The 18,101-nt window shown below is 38.2% G+C and overlaps 3 protein-coding genes and 1 long non-coding RNA gene across 6 annotated transcripts; 2 read left to right on the forward strand and 2 right to left on the reverse strand.

Annotated features, from left to right (window-relative positions):
- Positions 1-1,199: 1,199 nt before the first annotated feature.
- LOC133868151 (SNF1-related protein kinase regulatory subunit gamma-1-like) lies at positions 1,200-4,833 on the forward strand. 3 transcript variants are annotated; one of them, XM_062304982.1, is made up of 6 exons: positions 1,200-1,277; positions 1,884-2,060; positions 2,143-2,585; positions 2,994-3,260; positions 3,344-3,516; positions 4,436-4,833. In XM_062304982.1, exons 2-6 carry the CDS (start codon positions 1,892-1,894, stop codon positions 4,704-4,706), a joined length of 1,323 nt encoding a protein of 440 aa, XP_062160966.1. In that variant the 5' UTR covers positions 1,200-1,277; positions 1,884-1,891; the 3' UTR covers positions 4,707-4,833. The 3 variants fall into 3 exon arrangements, with proteins under 3 accessions (XP_062160966.1, XP_062160972.1, XP_062160959.1); XM_062304988.1 differs by having other exon boundaries at positions 1,211-1,277; positions 1,890-2,060; XM_062304975.1 differs by lacking the exon at positions 1,200-1,277 and having other exon boundaries at positions 1,866-2,060.
- On the reverse strand, positions 4,820-6,721 carry LOC133868143 (pentatricopeptide repeat-containing protein At2g02750). The gene has a single exon (XM_062304965.1). The coding sequence runs from the start codon at positions 6,671-6,673 to the stop codon at positions 4,820-4,822; it is 1,854 nt and encodes a 617-aa protein (XP_062160949.1). The 5' UTR covers positions 6,674-6,721.
- A 4,354-nt stretch (positions 6,722-11,075) lies between these two features.
- On the forward strand, positions 11,076-12,194 carry LOC133867146 (uncharacterized). The gene is made up of 5 exons (XR_009899999.1): positions 11,076-11,169; positions 11,257-11,325; positions 11,415-11,540; positions 11,622-11,920; positions 12,010-12,194. It is a non-coding gene; the product is annotated as an uncharacterized LOC133867146 (long non-coding RNA).
- Positions 12,195-13,150: 956 nt separating this feature from the next.
- On the reverse strand, positions 13,151-13,682 carry LOC133858648 (uncharacterized protein At4g04775-like). Its single transcript, XM_062294121.1, has 2 exons — positions 13,554-13,682; positions 13,151-13,480 (listed from the first exon to the last, which is right to left on the reverse strand). Exons 1-2 carry the CDS (start codon positions 13,677-13,679, stop codon positions 13,151-13,153), a joined length of 456 nt encoding a protein of 151 aa, XP_062150105.1. The 5' UTR covers positions 13,680-13,682.
- Positions 13,683-18,101: the final 4,419 nt, after the last annotated feature.

An 18,101-nucleotide genomic window follows, 5' to 3' on the forward strand; every position in this document is an offset into this window, starting at 1 on the left:
GAGTTGTAAGTTCAAGAGGTAATTGCGGTTTGACTGGCTTCCCCTTCTTAATTTCTTTCTACAATTGTCAAAGATAATCTTGTCATGAACTAGAAAATGTTATTTGCACGTATTATAGTTGGTATTCAGTTAAAGTTAATTAATACTTAACCATATAGATAAAAAGTCTACATAGAAGATGTATAAACAATACTATCCCCATGTTCAAAACACAATTTAAAAGGGAGAAAATAAAGATGTCCTCCATAACCAGCTTGAGCAGAGTTTCAGGACATACTACTTTTTGAATTAGAGCAGGGGAGGCCTCATTCAATTTCTTTAACATATAATTAGCCAGAATTTAGGAAGAGAGGAATATATCCCAACACTAACAGTGCAGGCCGAGTGCCACTGCTACTTGGACTTAGTGCTTTAAGAGGAGGCCCAGCCACATTTGTGAAATTGATCCACATAATTCACAAGGACTTATTTTAGGACACAGTTTTTTTCAAACTGGATGGAAAGAATTTCTAACTCTGTTTATAAAAATGTTATGTATCTTTTTGTAAAATTATATTTTAACTTTGTCCTTATAATTAAAAAAACATGATTTTTATAGACCGAATTGAAAAGAGTTTTTTTTTTTTTTTTTTTTGATGAATTAGAAACCATTTTACAACAACAAAAACTATACCTCTTTACAATTTCTGCAGAAACAGCAGAAATATGACCAAGAAACAAGCTTCAAAGACCCTCAACATACTAATCTAAAACAAACAAAACCTTTAAACCTATACCAGTATCTTGCGATCAATATATACCCCAATTACAGCAAATTTTTTCATTAGAAAATCTCTTACAAATTGACGTAAGAATTCGAATAATAAACAACTGGCTTGTGAACCATACATTTTTAATTATATTATTAATTATGAATTATGAACCTACAGTAATTATCTGCCTGAGTCAAAAATGAGAACAAATTTGTTTCCAAAAAAAAAATAAAAATGAAAACAAATTTAAGAAGAGAACTCATCAACTTGTAATTCGTGCCAGCCTGCCAGGAATCAGGATAGGATTGTCGTAGGAAAAGCTTCCGCCGAGTCCTTTACCAACAACCAGGTGGTCCCATACTGATCTGCCACGTCTCCAACCCGTCCGTGCACTTGGCAAAGCTAGAGCCCATGCATATTATATTATATTATATAGAGCCAACAAAACTGGTTTTCAGGAAATGAACGGAGAGCTTTCCCTTTGCAGAACTCAGTCTAATCTCTGAACACAAACCCTTTTAACAGGTATATATATATGCATGCTGAATCAATCCTTTAACATTTTCATTATAGGTCTCAATTTGATGTTAAATTAGTTATTTTCTTTTTGAATTACGAGTTTATTTCCTCAAAAACAAAGTTCATGCAACGCCACTTCATGATATGATAGATAATGATGATTTTAAACCATGTATAGTGCCCCGCTGTGCTCTCCAATTAAAGGAAATATTTATGTGCATTAACTTTTGAAAATAATAGAGCATCCTAATTGGGTTTTACCCAGTGTTGTTCCTTCAAATGGGTGAACTATACTGTTAGTGTTTTTTGTTTTTGTTTGAAAAATGTGTTTCTTCAAATGGGTGATTATATTGTTAATGTGTTCTTTGTTTTTGTTTGAAAAAAGTGTTTTAATGCGACTGAAAACTGTTTTCTGTGCTTTCAAGACTTGTATTTGAGTTGTTTGTTAATGTTTTTGTTTTGAGAATGGAAAATAAAAGACAAAAATTAATTAATTGCATATTGGACGATGAAAATGATTAAATATTTTTCATTAAGCTAAATCATATAATGTTGTTACTAAAAGGAAGACATGGGAATATTGGCAAACTCTAGTCAGTGTCTTTGCTGTAGCTGTAGGTATGGCGGAAGAACAATTTGTCAAAGAAAGTTCTCAACTCTCAACCTATGATGCTTATTTTGAGAAGATCCAGTCAAGAAAGAAATTACCTCAATCGTTGCAAGAGACTTTAACGACTGCATTTGCAAACATTCCGGTTTCATCGTTCCCACGAGTTCCCGGCGGCAAAGGTGATATTGCTTCCATAGTTTTGGCTGTACCTACTTCGCGAAGCATATCTGTAAACTAAAGATGCAACATCACTTCTTGCAGTGATTGAAATTTTAGCAGACAGTTCCATTGCTGATGCTGTAAAGATTTTATCTGAATGCAACATTTTGTCCGCTCCGGTGAGAAACCCAGATGCAGGAAATAGTTCAGATTGGAGAGATCGGTACCTTGGAATTATAGATTACTCAGCTATTGTTCTGTGGGTGCTGGAGAGTGCAGAACTTGCTGCGGTTGCTCTATCAGCTAGTACAGCAACAGCCGCCGGAGTTGGGGCAGGAGCAGTTGGCGCTCTTGGAGCACTGGCACTGGGTGCGACAGGTCCTGCTGCAGTGGCAGGCCTAACAGCTGCGGCCGTTGGTGCTGCTGTGGCTGGTGGTGTGGCTGCAGAGAAAGGGATGGGAAAAGATGCTCCCACAGCTGCTGATGAACTAGGCGAGGATTTTTACAAAGTTATACTGCAAGAAGAACCCTTCAAGTCAACCACAGTAAGCTATACTCTGCCAAGAGGATTATTTGTAGAGGCCAAGTTGCCTTTGGTACCTTATATATGGGAGGGAGTAGTTCTAGAAGTCTCTAAATGGTTTTTAAAATCAGCATTTGATCAAAATTTACTAGTAATTAATCACAAACCCAATAGTAATTTTAAAAGCCACATCATTATTAAAATGATACAAGAGGATCTTCTAGTATTACTCTATATACAGTTATGCCTTGTCATCTTTAATCTTGGTTCTCCTTTTTCTCAACAAATTGATAAAGCATATTTCTGTGTATTTAATAGCGGAGTGCTCGGGAAACAAGTGAGATGTATAATGGAAATCAATGTTAGTCCTTGTCCATTTCCTAGCATCTGAAAATTAGAAACGATGTTTCATATCAATTTTTTGTTTCAGGTAAGGTCAATACTCAAGTCCTCCCGCTGGGCTCCTTTCCTTCCAGTTTCAATAGATAGTACTATGTTGAGTGTGATGCTGCTACTCTCAAAATATAGGCTGCGGAGTGTACCTGTAATTGAACCAGGCAGGCCCGACATTAAGAACTTCATTACTCAATCTGCAGTTGTTCAGGGTCTTGAAGGTTGTAGAGGAAGGGACTGGTTTGACTGTATTGCCTCCCAGCCTATTTCTGATTTGGGACTTCCTTTCATGACCTCTGCTGAGGTAAGGTTTGTGTTATTACTTGAATATTCTTCTAGCTGACTGCTGAATTTGGAACTACAAAATGTTCTTGTCTTCTTGGTCAGGTTGTCAGCATCCAGGGCAATGAGTTGATTCTAGAGGCTTTCAAGCGAATGAGAGAGAACCAAATCGGCGGTCTTCCAGTTGTAGGGGGCCCATCGAAGAAGATAGTCGGGAACGTAAGCATAAGAGACATCAGATACTTGCTCCTGGAACCTGAGCTTTTCTCCAATTTTAGGTAGGGAAAAAAGCAAAACTTTGACTCTGCTAGTGCACCAGGTCTCCTCTGCACTTTGATATTGAACAAATTTATTGTTTTGACTTGAGAAGTTCTAGAAGCATAATTAAATACGGCAATGGTCACCAAAGAACAATGCTCAAATTGATCACCCACCAGAGGCCACCTCCCTCTATATTCAGTGGCAGTGCCAATAAAAGAGAGGGGGGGTGCGTTGAACAGTAGTGATGGTGTTCAAGGATGAAAATAATTTGGTTAGATTGTTACCGTTCAAACATAAACAATGAAATTTCAATGTTATTGCCAAAAAATCTTTAAAATGGAACACAAATACGTACGAGGTACAAAATAATGGTGAAACCTACATGAGTTGACGCTTCTAACAATTTAGTTAGATTTGAAGAGAAAAAAAAAAAAAAAAAAAACCCTGCAAGTTTGCAGCAAAGTTTATACAAATAACTAAGTTGTAATAAGCTTTATACAGCAGTTTGGGCCATATTTTAGCTTAAGTTATCCTTGGTTTTAATTTTTTTTTTTTTTTTTAAATAAGCTAGTTTTTACTTTTGGCTACATTGGTTACTTCCTATCTTTAATTACATAAAGTTTTCAACCTTAAATATCCAAACTGTTATTTCCAAATGAAGTTTCTTAAAATATTATATGAAATGGTAAGAGGGTAATGATGTGAATAAACTGAATTGGAAACTATGAGATAATGGTTAAGATTTTATAACTTTAGGAAGAGTGCAAGGGTTGTGATGTGGATAAATTGCCCCGACAACTTATGAGTTGGACTTACCATCTTTATGAAGTTGGCAAATTCGCCCTTGTTCTTCATGTGCCTCCAGCACTGTCTATGTTAACACGTTTCTTGTTAGTCTTGATTGTCAACTTACTTCTATTTATTTACCTTTCTCAGGAAGCTGACTGTGATGGATTTCTTGCACACCATTGCCACCCAAGAAATCGGAAAGGCCATCCCACCAATTATATGCAACCTCGATTCAACTCTTGGTAGTGTGATCCAGAGTCTTTCTTCCAAGTCAGTTCACAGGATTTATGCGGTGGCTGGAGATGATGAAGTTGTTGGCGTCATTACACTCAGAGATGTGATTTCTTGCTTCATTTATGAACCCCCTAGTCATTTTGATAACCACCTTGGGTTTTCAGTGAAGGAAATGTTGAAATAGTGATGCTTGGTGTAGAAATCCTTTTTAAGTGTATGAAGTAGAGAAATTTAACAGAATCTGGTTTGGAACAAAGAACAATTTACAGTTGTTCTGTCGGTACTATATCGTATTTTTCATTTTACTCCTATTAAGCTAAAGCCAGGGAGCTTTCTCAACCCTTTATCATTCATTATCCCCCTAATCCTTTCCACATCCCTCCACTTTCCAAATGCAGCATATATATTCGACAGGATCACAAAAGGAGTTGGATTTTCAGGCTCTAATTCTGAGAGCTTCATAGCCATTTCTTCCCCCACTTCATAATCTAAATGATGCCTACAAGCACCAAGCAAAGAAGCAAAAACAGATGCAGAAGGCTGTGGTAAATCTTGTATTAATTCTCGAGCTCCATCCAACCGACCAGATCGACCCAAGAGGTCAACCATGCAGCCAATGTGCTCTGGTTTTGGTTTCAAGCCATAATCTCTATTCATCATTCTAAAAAGTTGCCATCCTTTGTCGACCTGACCGGTATGACCGCAAACAGATAACACACTAATAAATGTTGCAGTATTTGGTTGTACCCTCTCTTCTCGCATCTGGTCAAATATCTTAAGCGCGGATTCGTATTCTCCATTTCTTCCGCAACCAGATATCATCGCATTCCAAAATGCAGGGTCATCAGGTTTCCGATCAAACTGATCAAAAATTCTTCGTGCCAACAGATAATGCCCACATTTCATGTACATGTCAACAAGTGCAGTGGCGATGAACTCGTCGGCACTGATATTGGCTCTCATTGCATGCCCATGGATTTCTTTTCCATACTGCAGGGCAGACAAATCTGAACAAGCTGGTAGAAGACTTGTGATAGATTTTAAACTTGGGACTATGCCAGCAGATATCATTCTCTTGAAGTACTTAATTGCTTCAATCGCCTTCCCTAGTTGTGAAAACCCACTTATCATTGAATTCCACGTTGCTGAATCAGGTGCCAGTCCTTCAGATTCTAACTGTTCAAATAGCTCAACAGCATTCTCACTCTGAGCATTTAACATCATGCCGGCAATCATGGAATTCCATGTTATCAAGTTTCTGCTTCCATCAAGCTCTTTGAAAGCATCAAATGCAACCTGCCAACAGCCACACTTGGAATACAAGTCTACCAATGCAGTTGCCAGCATAGCATCAAATTCTATGTTAGTTTTCATTATGAGTCCATGAACCTGCCTACCAAATCGGAGATACAGAAGACTAGCACACGCAGAGAGGACCAAAACAAACGTAACCGAATTCGGTTCTTCAACTGAACATTCCCTCATGTCCTTAAACACGTCCAAAACCGTCCGTGTAACCCCATTCTGCATAAGCCCCGACAAAAAAGCATTATAGCTTACTACACTCTTATTAGGTGTCCCGTAAAACACCTTTGAAGCTGAAACGAAGTCTTCATAATTTGAATACGTAGTGACAGTCGAAGTTGCAACATAAACATCTGTCTCAACACCCAACTTTATCGCCCAGCAATGCAGTTCCATGCCGTGTTCTATGCTTTCACATGCCGACAACAAACTAGCTATAGTCCCCGAATTCGGCCTGAACGTTCCAAACCCCACCTGTTTGAAAACCCAGAATGCTTCTCTACGACACCCATTTTTTGAAAACCCCGACACTACGGTATTCAATGAAGCCAAATTTTTTTCAGGCATTTCATCGAACACCTTGAGTGCATCGTGCAAGAGATGCAGCTTCATGTACATACCGGTGAGAGAAGTGGCAGAGTAAACGTCCGAGCTAAAACCGGTTTTGATGAGATGGGCATGGATCATTTGCCCTTGTGGAACCGATTTTTGCTTGGCACAGGCTTTGAGGAGAGGAGGGAAGGTGAACATGTGAGGAGGGAGTGAGACTGAGTGGTGTTGAGAATACAAAGAAAGGGCTTCTTTGTAGAACCCATCCGAGACCAGCCTTGCAATTTCGCGTTTCATGGGACGGTTCTGAAAACGGGTGGCAATACCACTCGCTGGTTAAACTAATATGTTCCGGCGCTTGGTTTGGGCTTAAGTCGGGTTGAGCATTGTCCAAACATTGGGCCTAAATCTCGGCCCAATTGCAGATGGTCCATATGCACATAGAATCAAAAAGCTTGCTAAAGGTTAAAGAAAGGAGAAATGATCTATACACAAAGGTTTCACAACTCTCGCACAACATGCTGACATGGCATGAATATTTTATTGTTTTTTTCTTTTTTGGTTCATGCGGCTAGAAGAAAACATGCGAGAGAGGAAAAATCAAAATTTCGTTCAACAGAGCCACTGCCCAGTCCCTCTCTCTCTCAAATTTCTCTCCGTACAGATCGCCCGTCGCCGGCTTCTCTCTTGGCGGTCGCCCGTCGTCCGTCGTTCGGCGCTTCCCGCTCCGGCAGATCCTCTCCAGCTCTCTCTCTCCGGCATTTTTCCTCTGTCCGGCGCCCGCTCCCCCAGATTCGGTCTTCCGTCGTCCGGCATTCCCGCTCCGGCAGATCCTCTCCAGCTCTCTCTCTCTCCGGCGCCCGCTCCCCCATATTCGGTCTTCCGTCGTCCGGCGTTCCTGCTCCGGCAAATCCAACTCTCTCTCTCTCCGGCGCCCGCTCCCCCAGATTCGGTCTTCCGTCGTCCGGCGTTCCCGCTCCGGCAGATCCTCTCCAGTTCTCTCTCTCTCCGGCGCTTCCCGCTCCGCCAGATTCGGTCGTCCGTCGTCCGGCGCTTCCCGCTCCGGCAGATTCTCTCCAGCTCTCTCTCTCCGGCGGTTTTCCTCTCTCCGGCGCTTCCCACTTCGCTAGATTCGGTCGCCCTTCTCTTCGCCGTTCTCTCTCGGCGGCCGGCCTCCTCTGTCGTCCGGCAGATCTCGTCTCACTCCAGCTCTGTCTCCGGCAGATCTTCTCTCCGGCAGGTACTTTCTTTTTTTTTTTTCTTTTTTTTTTTTTTTGTAAGTGCTTTCTTTGTTTTTGAATTACATGTGATGTTTGAAATTTTGAATGTCTCTAATTTATCTCAACTGGTGAAGTGAGATAGGATGTGAACTTGATTTGGGGTTTTTTTGTTTTGGCTGCTACATTCTGTTTCAGATCAGTGAACTATGGTTTTGCAGTTTGATTTATGAGTTTGAATTTTGGAGCTGGTATATGTGTAACTTGATAAACAAAAACAAATATATTCTAGGGTGTGTAACTTGATAAACAAAAACAAACAGAATTAGGATAATCTTCCATTTCAATTGATTTTTCAACAGAAATTATCTGCCTATCACAACTCAAAAAGTAAACAAAAATTTTAACTACTTTCATGATATGATATTTACAAAAGTTTTTTTTTTCTAAAAAAAAATAAATAAATAACATTTATAAATTATTGTATGTGATTTTGACACACATTTATAAATTATTGTATTAATTACATTTCAGATTATAATATAATGGAAAACTGAAATCCAAAATGTTCAAAATTGTAGTTATTAATTAGCAAGTACTTAAAGTAGTAAAAAACCAATTAGTGGTGCATGACCTAACTATTGGTTGGGAATGCAAATAAGAACTTATGCTAAATATATATTTGGTTGTCTTTCCTACAATTTCTCATTTCGAAATCAGGTTCTTTATGTTGAATTGAGAGTGTGTTGGGTGTTCATGAGTTTTTTATTTTACTTGGTTGGTTGTTTTGCATTTTGCTTTATCCAGACATTTCACTCTTTTTCCATTGCACACAAGGTGCTTGATAAAATGCTCCACTAACCATTTTTTACTTCTCTTGGCAAGTTTTGTCCAGACTTGAATTGGTTTTACTCTCTACTTGTCTTGGACCATTTTGTTGAGTCCGTATCCAATCTATTCATGCTTGTTTTCATTTAGGTCTCATTCGACTTGTCTTTTGACATTCTCTAATGTGTAATAGAATTTTATTATTATTAACAAATTCTTACATTTTTCCATTCAATTAATTTGTAGTGCTTTTTAATATAGCATTTTTCAAAATGGACTCTTCAAGTTCACAATTGGATAACGAGGGTGAAAAAGTTGAAGAACCGAAGAATTTAACGACGTTTATTTCAGATGAAGAGTTGAGTGATAAGGAAGAAAATGTGTTAAAGGATGGTGAGAAAGTTGAAGAACCAAATGATTTAATGACTTTTAGTTCAGATGAAGAGTTGAGTGATAAGGAAGAAAATGTGGTCCTACCTGTGGTGTTAAAGGATGATGAGAAAATTGAAGAACCGAAGTCATCAATGACTTTTAGTTCAATAGAAGAAGTTTGCTCTTATTATAGGAGGTATGCTAAGCAAGCTGGGTTTGGTATAGCGCATAGAAGTTCGAGAAAAACGAAGGGTATAAAAAGTTACGTACTGCTTATATGTACTCGTGGAGGTGACGAGCGAGCTACAACAAGTGGTGTTGCGAAGCCAATTCCAACAACTAATAGAACAGGGTGTGGTGCCAGGATTTGTGCGAGATTATGTGGTGATGGAACGTGGTTTTTGAGTAAAGTTGAGCTGACGCATAATCATTCGTTAAGCCCGGGTAAAGCGAGATTTTTTAGAAGCAACAGGAAAATTAATGATGCTGCAAAAAGAAGACTTGAGCTAAATGATAGAGCAGGAATACGTCTGAGTAAGAATTTCAATTCATTAGTTGTTGAAAGTGGGGGGTTTGAGAGTCTTGCTTTTGGAGAGAGAGATTGTCGGAATTTATTAACAAGGCAAAAGAACTCCGTCTTGGTAAAGGGGGTGCCCAAGCACTTTGTGATTACTTCAGAAGAATGCAAAAGCAAAATAGTGGTTTCTACTTTATGATAGATATGGATGATGATTGTAGGTTACGAAATGTTTTTTGGGCGGATGCACGGAGTAGGGCAGCGTATGATTTCTTTGGAGATGTTATTACGTTTGACACAACGTATTTGACCAATAGCTATGACATGCCATTTGCTCCTTTTGTAGGAGTGAATCATCATGGTCAATCTATACTTTTGGGGGCAGGACTAATTTCAAGCGAGGATACAGACACATTTGTGTGGTTGTTTAAATGTTGGTTGGAGTGCATGAATGGCCAAGCCCCTAAAGCAATTATAACAGACTAGGATAGAGCTATGAAAAATGCAATTGCTATTGTTTTTCCTGAAAGTCGACATAGATATTGTATGTGGCGCATTATGAAAAAATTTCCTGAAAAGTTTGGATCACATGCTAATTTTGATGGCATTAAGAGTGCCATAAATAAATGTTTGTATGACTCTCAAACATGTGAAGAATATGAGGAAAATTGGAAAGATCTACTGGAGAAGTATAACCTTCATGATAATGCATGGTTGAATGGGTTATATAGGGATAAGACATTTTGGGTGCCGGCATACATGAAAGATACGTTTTGGGCGGGAATGAACACTACACAACGAAGTGAAAGTATGAACGCATTTTTTGATGGTTACGTGCACTCACGAACCACATTGAAAGAATTTGTTGATGAATATGATAATGCTTTAAGGAGAATGGTCGAGAGTGAGACACGTGCTGATTTTGATTCTTTCAATTGTACAATCCCATGTATAAGCGCCTTGCAGTTAGAGAAACAGTTTCAAGTTGTCTACACAAATGCGAAGTTCAAAGAAGTACATGATCAATTTGTGAAAATGATGTCCTGTAATAACTCTCATCTCAAAAGTGAAGATGCAATTTCCACGTTTGAAGTTATTGAATATGTTGCCGTTGGAGACCACTTAATAGAAAAGACATTTCTTGTTTACTTCAATGAAGATGAGTTGGAAGTGAAGTGCACATGTGCATTGTTTGAAGTAAGAGGCATCTTATGTAGGCATTCACTTTCGGTGTTACGGACAAAGAAAGTGACAACTTTGCCACAAAGATATGTTCTTGACAGATGGAGGAAGGATATTAAGCGAGAGTACTCGAAGGTTAAGAGTAGTTATGATGCCATTGGTGATAATCCACATGCCCAAATATATGACAAGGTGAGAAACAATTTTGAGGAATTACTGTCGCTCGCATCAGAAAATACGGAGGAACGTTGTATGGAACTAATGAAAAGAATTGATCAAATAAAGGAGTTGTGGCATTGCGAAAATCAAGCTTCTGGCATTCCAGTTACTAGTTGTCAAAAGGTGCTTAGTCCTCATAAGGTTACTTGTAAAGGGAGGCCACGAACAAAGAGAAAGGTGGCTGTTATAGAAACAGTGGTAAAGAAATCCAATGTATCAAGCAAGCCACCAAGAGACAACAATGCTAAAACGAAGAGACAAAAAAATCAAGTTAGTGATTTCTTTATTTTTTTTATTATTTATGTCCACATTTTACTTGCTTAAAAACATGTTTGCTTTCCCACATTGCATAAACCATTCTTTAATTGTAGGCCTCGAAATCAACGGAAAATCAAGGCAACACTAGTCAATCTCCGTTGCCTTCTGTACCTTCTGCAACTCACGATCATAGTACTCAGGTGATTAGCCAATATCTCTTTATTTATTGGTTGATTTTTGATAATTATTTGATATTTCACGAGGATATTTAATGTTTGTTTTTGCAGGATTCCGTCGCTTCGTCATCGACAGTTGCTCACACCTTCAGTGGTCACCATCATTCTATTCTTTCTCAGGTATAATTTGTGTTTTTTAAAGTCATTGTTTCTCGATTGGAATTTATATGCGTACAATAAGAGAAACGAATCATGCGTGCATTCATTAGGTGAATTTGTCGATTGACCCCATAAATCCGTTGTCCACAATGATAAGCCAACACAAATACCAAGAGGCTTTCACTACAGCCTTACAAATGCGTGATGTGTCAATTGTGAATTGGATTTGCTCCCAGGTAAATCACTTGATAGTATTGTGTTATTAAAATGCATCCATTTTAGATTTTAGATGTCTGAATATTAAAGCTGATTTTCAGGTCTTGACTATGGATCCTCTCCCTTTGAGTCAAGAAGTATTGCTTCAATTGTTGTGGTTTTTACCATATTGTATCAATACCAACCCAGCCGTAATAATTGCTTGGATGACACACGTTTTTAATTCCATAATCCCAACTGATCCGGCAATTGAAATGCATGTGCGGCCCATTTTCAATCAAGTTTATGCCGCACTCAACCATATAAGTGTCCTGCCCACAATTACTGATGCTGTGCGGTCAACTATACGTCTTCTGATGAATGGTTTACTTCCACCTTGAGACCAAAATGATAGTTAATGGTATTTGATTTATTATTTTGGTTATCGTTATGTTTTCTTCAGAACAATATAATGGTCTTGTTTTATAATATGTATGTGTTTTCTTGCAGAGCTGAAATGAATATTTTGTGTGGGAGTTGTAATGGAGCTAGCTTTCAGATGGACTCCTGGATGTAATGGAGTTGTAATGAAGATTGACTCCATTATTTTATTTTATTTTACTTTTTTTTGTTGTTCTTATATGATGTTCATATATGTTGTGTACTAGCTTAAAGAGGTTGAAGTGAATTTTGGATGGTGTATGTTATTCTATAAATATATGTATATGTAGTTTTATGTATATTATATGTTCATAGATGAATCGGATTTAATAATTAGTCAGTTATTAATTGATTGATTTTGTGGATTTGGGTATTTGATAATGGTAGTTGCTGATGTGCTGATTTGGAAGAATTGGTATGGAGTGTTTGGAGCTTGTCTTGTAAGGTGGCTTGATGACATTCAAGGTTCTGTTTGAGTGCAGCTAAGGAATGGTGACCCATTTGAAGCCACTGATCAATCAAGTGGCGAAGAGTGTGATTAGGAACAATGGATGGATCATGGAGCTTCAGCATTGTGACAGGACATGTGAGATTGCCTGCCGCCAGCCATGTTTGGAGCTTGATCTGTCATACGTTTGGCCTGTGCACAAAGTGACCGGATCTTTGAACAAGTCTAGACTAATTGGGCATCTGAACAGATGGGGAATGGCCATGTGATCAGCTTCTTTCATGGAAGAATATATATAACACTACTGATGATCCAAGAACAAAAACGATATCTATATATAATATATGCTGAAAGGTGTGGGATAAATTTAGAGGAAGAACCTTCGAAAGCACTTGTGACTAAAAAATGAGGGAGTTATGGTGGTGAAAGTGGGTTGTTGTTTCATTTCGATAGAAGAAATGGAAGGAGAGAAATTAAGGGGAGGAGTACTTACAGTCCACAGTCAAATGTTATTGCAACTAGCATGACAAATTAATTATAGCTAGAAGTTGGAACCGTACAAGCAAGACTTGAAATCTCAATAAATTCAAGACAAGGAAGAATAGAAAGGAGAAATTACAAGACTTTTTCTTCTAACTAATCAAGTACTAATTTTACAGATCAACTTCCATCATAACTAAAATTCAGAATTTCTATTGTTCAACTGGATAGAACGTAAAATATTTGACAAGGATCATTTTCAACCTTCTTGTTTCCAACAATTCATTCTAACATCAAGTAGCTAACTTTAGAACCACTATAACCACTGAGATAAATTACAAGGCCCAAAATGATTACGACTACTGCTACCCAAAACATCTTTCTATTACTTTGACGCAGACCCAACTCCAGTCGAAGTCTAGCATATTGTTCATTGTGTTTTGTTTCAATCAGCTTCTCAAGTCTGTCAATATTGGTCATTGTCATCTTCTCAACTTTTTCAATATCGGCCCGTCTCCCTTCCTCCATGTCTCTCATATGTTCCTCCAATCTCTTCTCATAAGAAGTCATGTGGTTATCAGCCCACTTAAAAAAATCACAATCCCCAGCTTCCTGTGTGAAAACGAATAAATGTCATAAACCACTAACAAAAAAATAAGTCACAATTAATTAATTTTAAAATCACCTTATACTTTATACAGCCATACCACTTTCTTCCGGGGTTGTCACTAGTCCATGAGTACCTTAAACGTGCACGCACTCCACAATAACATAACGGAGGGGGTCTTGACGCATCACTATTTACCGACATTTTTTCGGGCCTACCCCAAAAAAGAAAAAAAAAATTATATACATATAAATATGTTAAATAGATCAAACCATTCAATTTGGACATGAGAATTTTATGTATGGTGAATGTAAGCCTCTAAGGCATGTTCAAGTTCATGTTCAATACTCTGCACCAACCATTTTAAAGAGGCAACATATACAAGAAATATAATAATTCCCCTACAACAAACTATAGATCCAAAAAAAACCCATCAACCAATTCAGGCATGCATTAAATCCAAATATCCAGTACACCTCATCCTACGCGGTTTTATTTTTTCATTTTTTTTTGGGTAACATTTTTTTACATCACATTAGCGTATATCAACTCTATATCAAAACACATAGGGTGTGAGTAGGAGTGAGCAAATCCCCGCGAAACCCGCCCCGCCCCGCAGAAACCGCCCCAACCCTCCCCGCAGAGCCCAAAACCCGCACCCATGGTGCGGGTTTTGGGGTGTTTTTGGCCCCCCCCGCGCGGGGCGGGGCGGGTTGCGGGGGGACCCTTTAATTTTTCTCGGGTCCCCGCCCTGCAGATTAAAAAAAAAAAAAAAAGAAAAAAAAAGGAAGAAAGTGGCAGAAAAAGGAAGAAAGCGGCAGAAAAAACAAAACCTAACCCTAACTTCTAACCTCTCTTCTCTTCTCTAACTCTCACTTGCGCCGCAGCCCCCCCAAGCCCCAGACTGCCCACTGCCCAGTAAGCCCACTGCCCACATCACGCCCTCACCTCCCCGCACAGCCGCACCAGTCACCCGCCCTCACCTCCCCGCACAGCCGCACGCACGGTCCGGCACAGACACACCCGCAGCCGCAGGCCACAGCAGAGGAAGGGGAAATCGGGACTGAGAAAGTAACAACTTCCATCTTTTTGTTCAGGTAAACAAGAACAATCTTTTTGTTTAATGATGCAAATTAATTTTTGTTTATTATGATTTTTTTGTTTAATGATGCAAATGATTTTTAAAATGAAATTTGCTTCATTCTCTCCACCAATGTCCCCATCAAAACCTACGTTGAGGCCTTAAAATCTCTGTATATGACTTTCTTTTCTGAAGTGTGCAAGAAAGCCAGATTAATCTCGTCTGTATAAGATATAATAAGTTACAGGTGAAACGGTCCAGACTGAGTATTGAACCAGAGTCTTCCTGAGGTCAAACTAAGGAAACTTGGTAGAGCAAACTGTGAAGTCTCAGATTATTATAGAATGTAATTGGTAATGAGTTTTCGATAAATGCCATGAGTGTCTCTAGCTTTTTTTATTCACATAGTTTGTGCCTAGAACTGACTGATTGGTAGAATTCATTTGAGTTCAGAGATGGGCAATAGTGGTTTCTTTTTGACGTATGTGAGATTGTTGAGGTTGGGAACATAGTTGTTAGAAATCCTAATGCCCTGAATTCCTGGCCATAAGGTTTACTAAATGCTTTTTCCTAAACTGCGGTAGTCCTGCCTGAAAAGCAATGCAATGGCATCACACTGGAGTTCATTAAGAAATACGTGATTGGAAGATTGCAAACATTTGATATATGAAATTGTCTTCAGGACATTTACTGTCTTGTCTCTGTGAAAGAGTGATTAATGTTGACCTAATTTTTTTTTAAGATTCCTCCTTGATTTATATATACTAGTAACCAGAAAATATCTTGCTATAGATGTCTTCTGAGCCCACTACTCAGTCCTTTAATTTTTTTCCTCTAAAAAATTGATAATTTTGCTTACTAAATTTTTTGTTTGTCCATGGTATTTGCAGCCTTCAATACTTCCAATCCAGATCCTCAGAATAGGACAGTTGGTCATTCTCAGTGTTCCTGGAGGTAGTAGATTGCCTTGTTTATTCTTCCATTCTTTTATTGCAAGGTTAATTATACCAGCATTAAGAGATTCATGTTTCATTTTCTTAACCAATTCTTAAACTTGATTAGAATGAGAAACTGATAATTATGCTTTCACTTCCCATAAAGAAAATTATGAAGCACCAGATTTATGTTTTCCTTGGCAATCAATTCTTACGGTTGCTTCTAGACACTACACATTGTTTTAATCTGTTTTTCTAACATCTTACTAATACATACAGGTTTATTTGGTTGTTGTATATAAACCTGAAGTAATTTATATTTTGTGTTAGCATGTTGATTAGGCCTAAGAAATAGTCAAATCTGAGTTTGGATTAAAAAAAAAAAATGATGCTTCCTAAGATATATATATATATTTTAGTCTGTCTGGTTAATTTGTTGCAGTATCTGATTCTTGATAATTTATTTAGTAGAAGAAGACGTACGACGACCCTATTCGCATTTATTTTAAGATTATGCTGATCTACCGCATCATTTTCTCATGCATTCTTCTATATGACACAATGATTTAATAAGAGATTTAATTTTTATGTTTTTTTTTTTCCACTTAAATTGTAGAATCAAGTCATGGACGATTCAACTAGTGCTACTGTTGGACCTATTGGTTCTAGTTCTGCTTCATCTAGGCCAAGTCTTTTGGATACCAATATGGGTTCTAGTTCTTCAACTATGGGCCCTCAAAATCCTAGTGCAGCTCTCCCACCAAAACCTAAAAAAAATGAGCAAACATCATCGGTTTGGGAACATTTTACCAAGTTAGAGTCGACTGACCCCGATGATCATAAATCACAGTGCATTTATTGTAAGAGAGAGTTTAATTGTCACCCTAGAACCCATGGTACTTCATCTATGCTACAACATATAAGGAAAAGCTGTAAAAAATTTCCTGATAGGTTTGATAAGACACAATCGAAGTTGAGCTTTGAGGCTAAGAGGGAAGGACATGCGGCAATGGGTGAAGGATCTAGTGGTAACCTTGTGCTTGCTAAGTTTAATGCTTCAAAAATAAGGGCAGCACTTTCTAGGATGATCATAGTGGATGAGTTGCCATTTAGATTTGTGGAAGGTGAAGGGTTTAAGGACTTTATGAGAACAGTTGAACCTAGGTTTTCAATTCCTTCCCGTTTTACTATGATGAGGGATTGTTTTAAGTTCTTTATGTCTGAGAAAGAAAAGTTGAGGGGAATGTTCTTGACATCTGGTGTTCGGGTTTGTCTTACCACTGATTGTTGGACTTCAATACAGAACCTTAATTACATGTGTATTACTGGTCATTTTATTGATAATGAATGGAACTTACACAAAAGAATTTTAAACTTTTGTTTAATTCCTAATCACAAAGGTGAGACCATTGGGGGAAAGATTGAGTCGTGTATGCATGAATGGGGCATTGGTAGCATTTTCACTATCACGGTTGATAATGCTTCTTCCAATGATGCTGCTTTGGAGTACTTGAGAAAGAGAAGTGCTCATAAGCCTAGTGCCGTATTAGAAAATCGGTTTATGCATGTGAGATGTTGTGCACACATCTTAAATCTTATTGTGACTGAGGGGTTGAAAGAGGTTGATGAATCCATTATGAGGGTTAGAAGTGCGGTTAAATATGTGAAGTCTTCTCCTGCAAGATTTGAGAGTTTTAAGATTTGTTTGGAAAGAGAAAACATTAATTTCAAGGGGTTGTTGTGTTTGGATGTTCCAACTAGATGGAACTCTACATTTAAGATGTTGGAAGGTGCAGAAAAATGTCAAAGTGCTTTTGAACTTATGGAAGAGTTGGATGGATATTATTGTCCTACGTTGTTGGATAGCAAAAACGGTTTAGGACCTCCTAATTGTGATGATTGGGCTCGTATTAGGGTTTTTCTCAAGTTCCTTGAAATTTTTTATGAAGCCACAATGCGACTTTCGGGGTCTTTGTATGTGACATGTAATATGTACATTGAAGAAGTTTCTGCCATTCAACTGCATTTACAAGAATATTGTGACAGTGATGATTATATATTGAGTTCTATGGCGGAGAAAATGATGTTGAAGTATAAAAAGTATTGGGGGGATCTTGATAAAGTTAATGTGTTGTTGTTTGTTGCTATTATTCTCGATCCACGGACCAAGTTGGGATCATTACAATGTTGGTTCAATGATATTCTTGGTGCTGAGCAAGGCAATGATATGATATTAAAATTGAAGAACTACCTTAAGAAATTGTTTGATCACTTCAACACTGGAGAAAACTCTCAAGGTGAACATAGTGGTGCACTTCCTCAAGGTTCCTCGGGAGAAACTAGGAAACGTGCCTATACATTGATGAATAGGTACAAAAACCTCATGACTCCTAATAGTGATGTTCAATATAAATCGGAGTTAGATCGGTATTTAATGGAGGAGAATGAAAAACCGAATGAGAACTTCGATATTTTAATTTGGTGGAAGGTGAATTCAACCAAATTCCCAGTACTATCCCACATAGCACGTATTGTGTTGGCCATTCCTATTACTACAGTTGCTTCAGAGTCGGCATTTAGCACTGGAGGGCGTGTATTGGATCCTTTTCG

This window comes from Alnus glutinosa, chromosome 1 (genome assembly GCF_958979055.1).
Source record: "Alnus glutinosa chromosome 1, dhAlnGlut1.1, whole genome shotgun sequence".
NCBI classification, from domain to species: domain Eukaryota; kingdom Viridiplantae; phylum Streptophyta; class Magnoliopsida; order Fagales; family Betulaceae; genus Alnus; species Alnus glutinosa.

What these genes read in the sequence shown, in the direction of transcription:
- LOC133868151 (XM_062304982.1), top strand. Translation starts at nt 1,892, where the DNA reads ATGGCGGAAGAACAATTTGTCAAAGAAAGTTCTCAACTCTCAACCTAT. An exon ending in CTTTCATGACCTCTGCTGAG is followed by an intron (nt 3,261 to 3,343) that starts GTAAGGTTTGTG and finishes CTTCTTGGTCAG; the next exon opens with GTTGTCAGCATCCAGGGCAA. An exon ending in GAGCTTTTCTCCAATTTTAG is followed by an intron (nt 3,517 to 4,435) that starts GTAGGGAAAAAA and finishes TACCTTTCTCAG; the next exon opens with GAAGCTGACTGTGATGGATT.
- LOC133868143 (XM_062304965.1), bottom strand. Translation starts at nt 6,673, where the DNA reads ATGAAACGCGAAATTGCAAGGCTGGTCTCGGATGGGTTCTACAAAGAA.
- LOC133858648 (XM_062294121.1), bottom strand. Translation starts at nt 13,679, where the DNA reads ATGTCGGTAAATAGTGATGCGTCAAGACCCCCTCCGTTATGTTATTGT. An exon ending in ATGGCTGTATAAAGTATAAG is followed by an intron (nt 13,481 to 13,553) that starts GTGATTTTAAAA and finishes GTTTTCACACAG; the next exon opens with GAAGCTGGGGATTGTGATTT.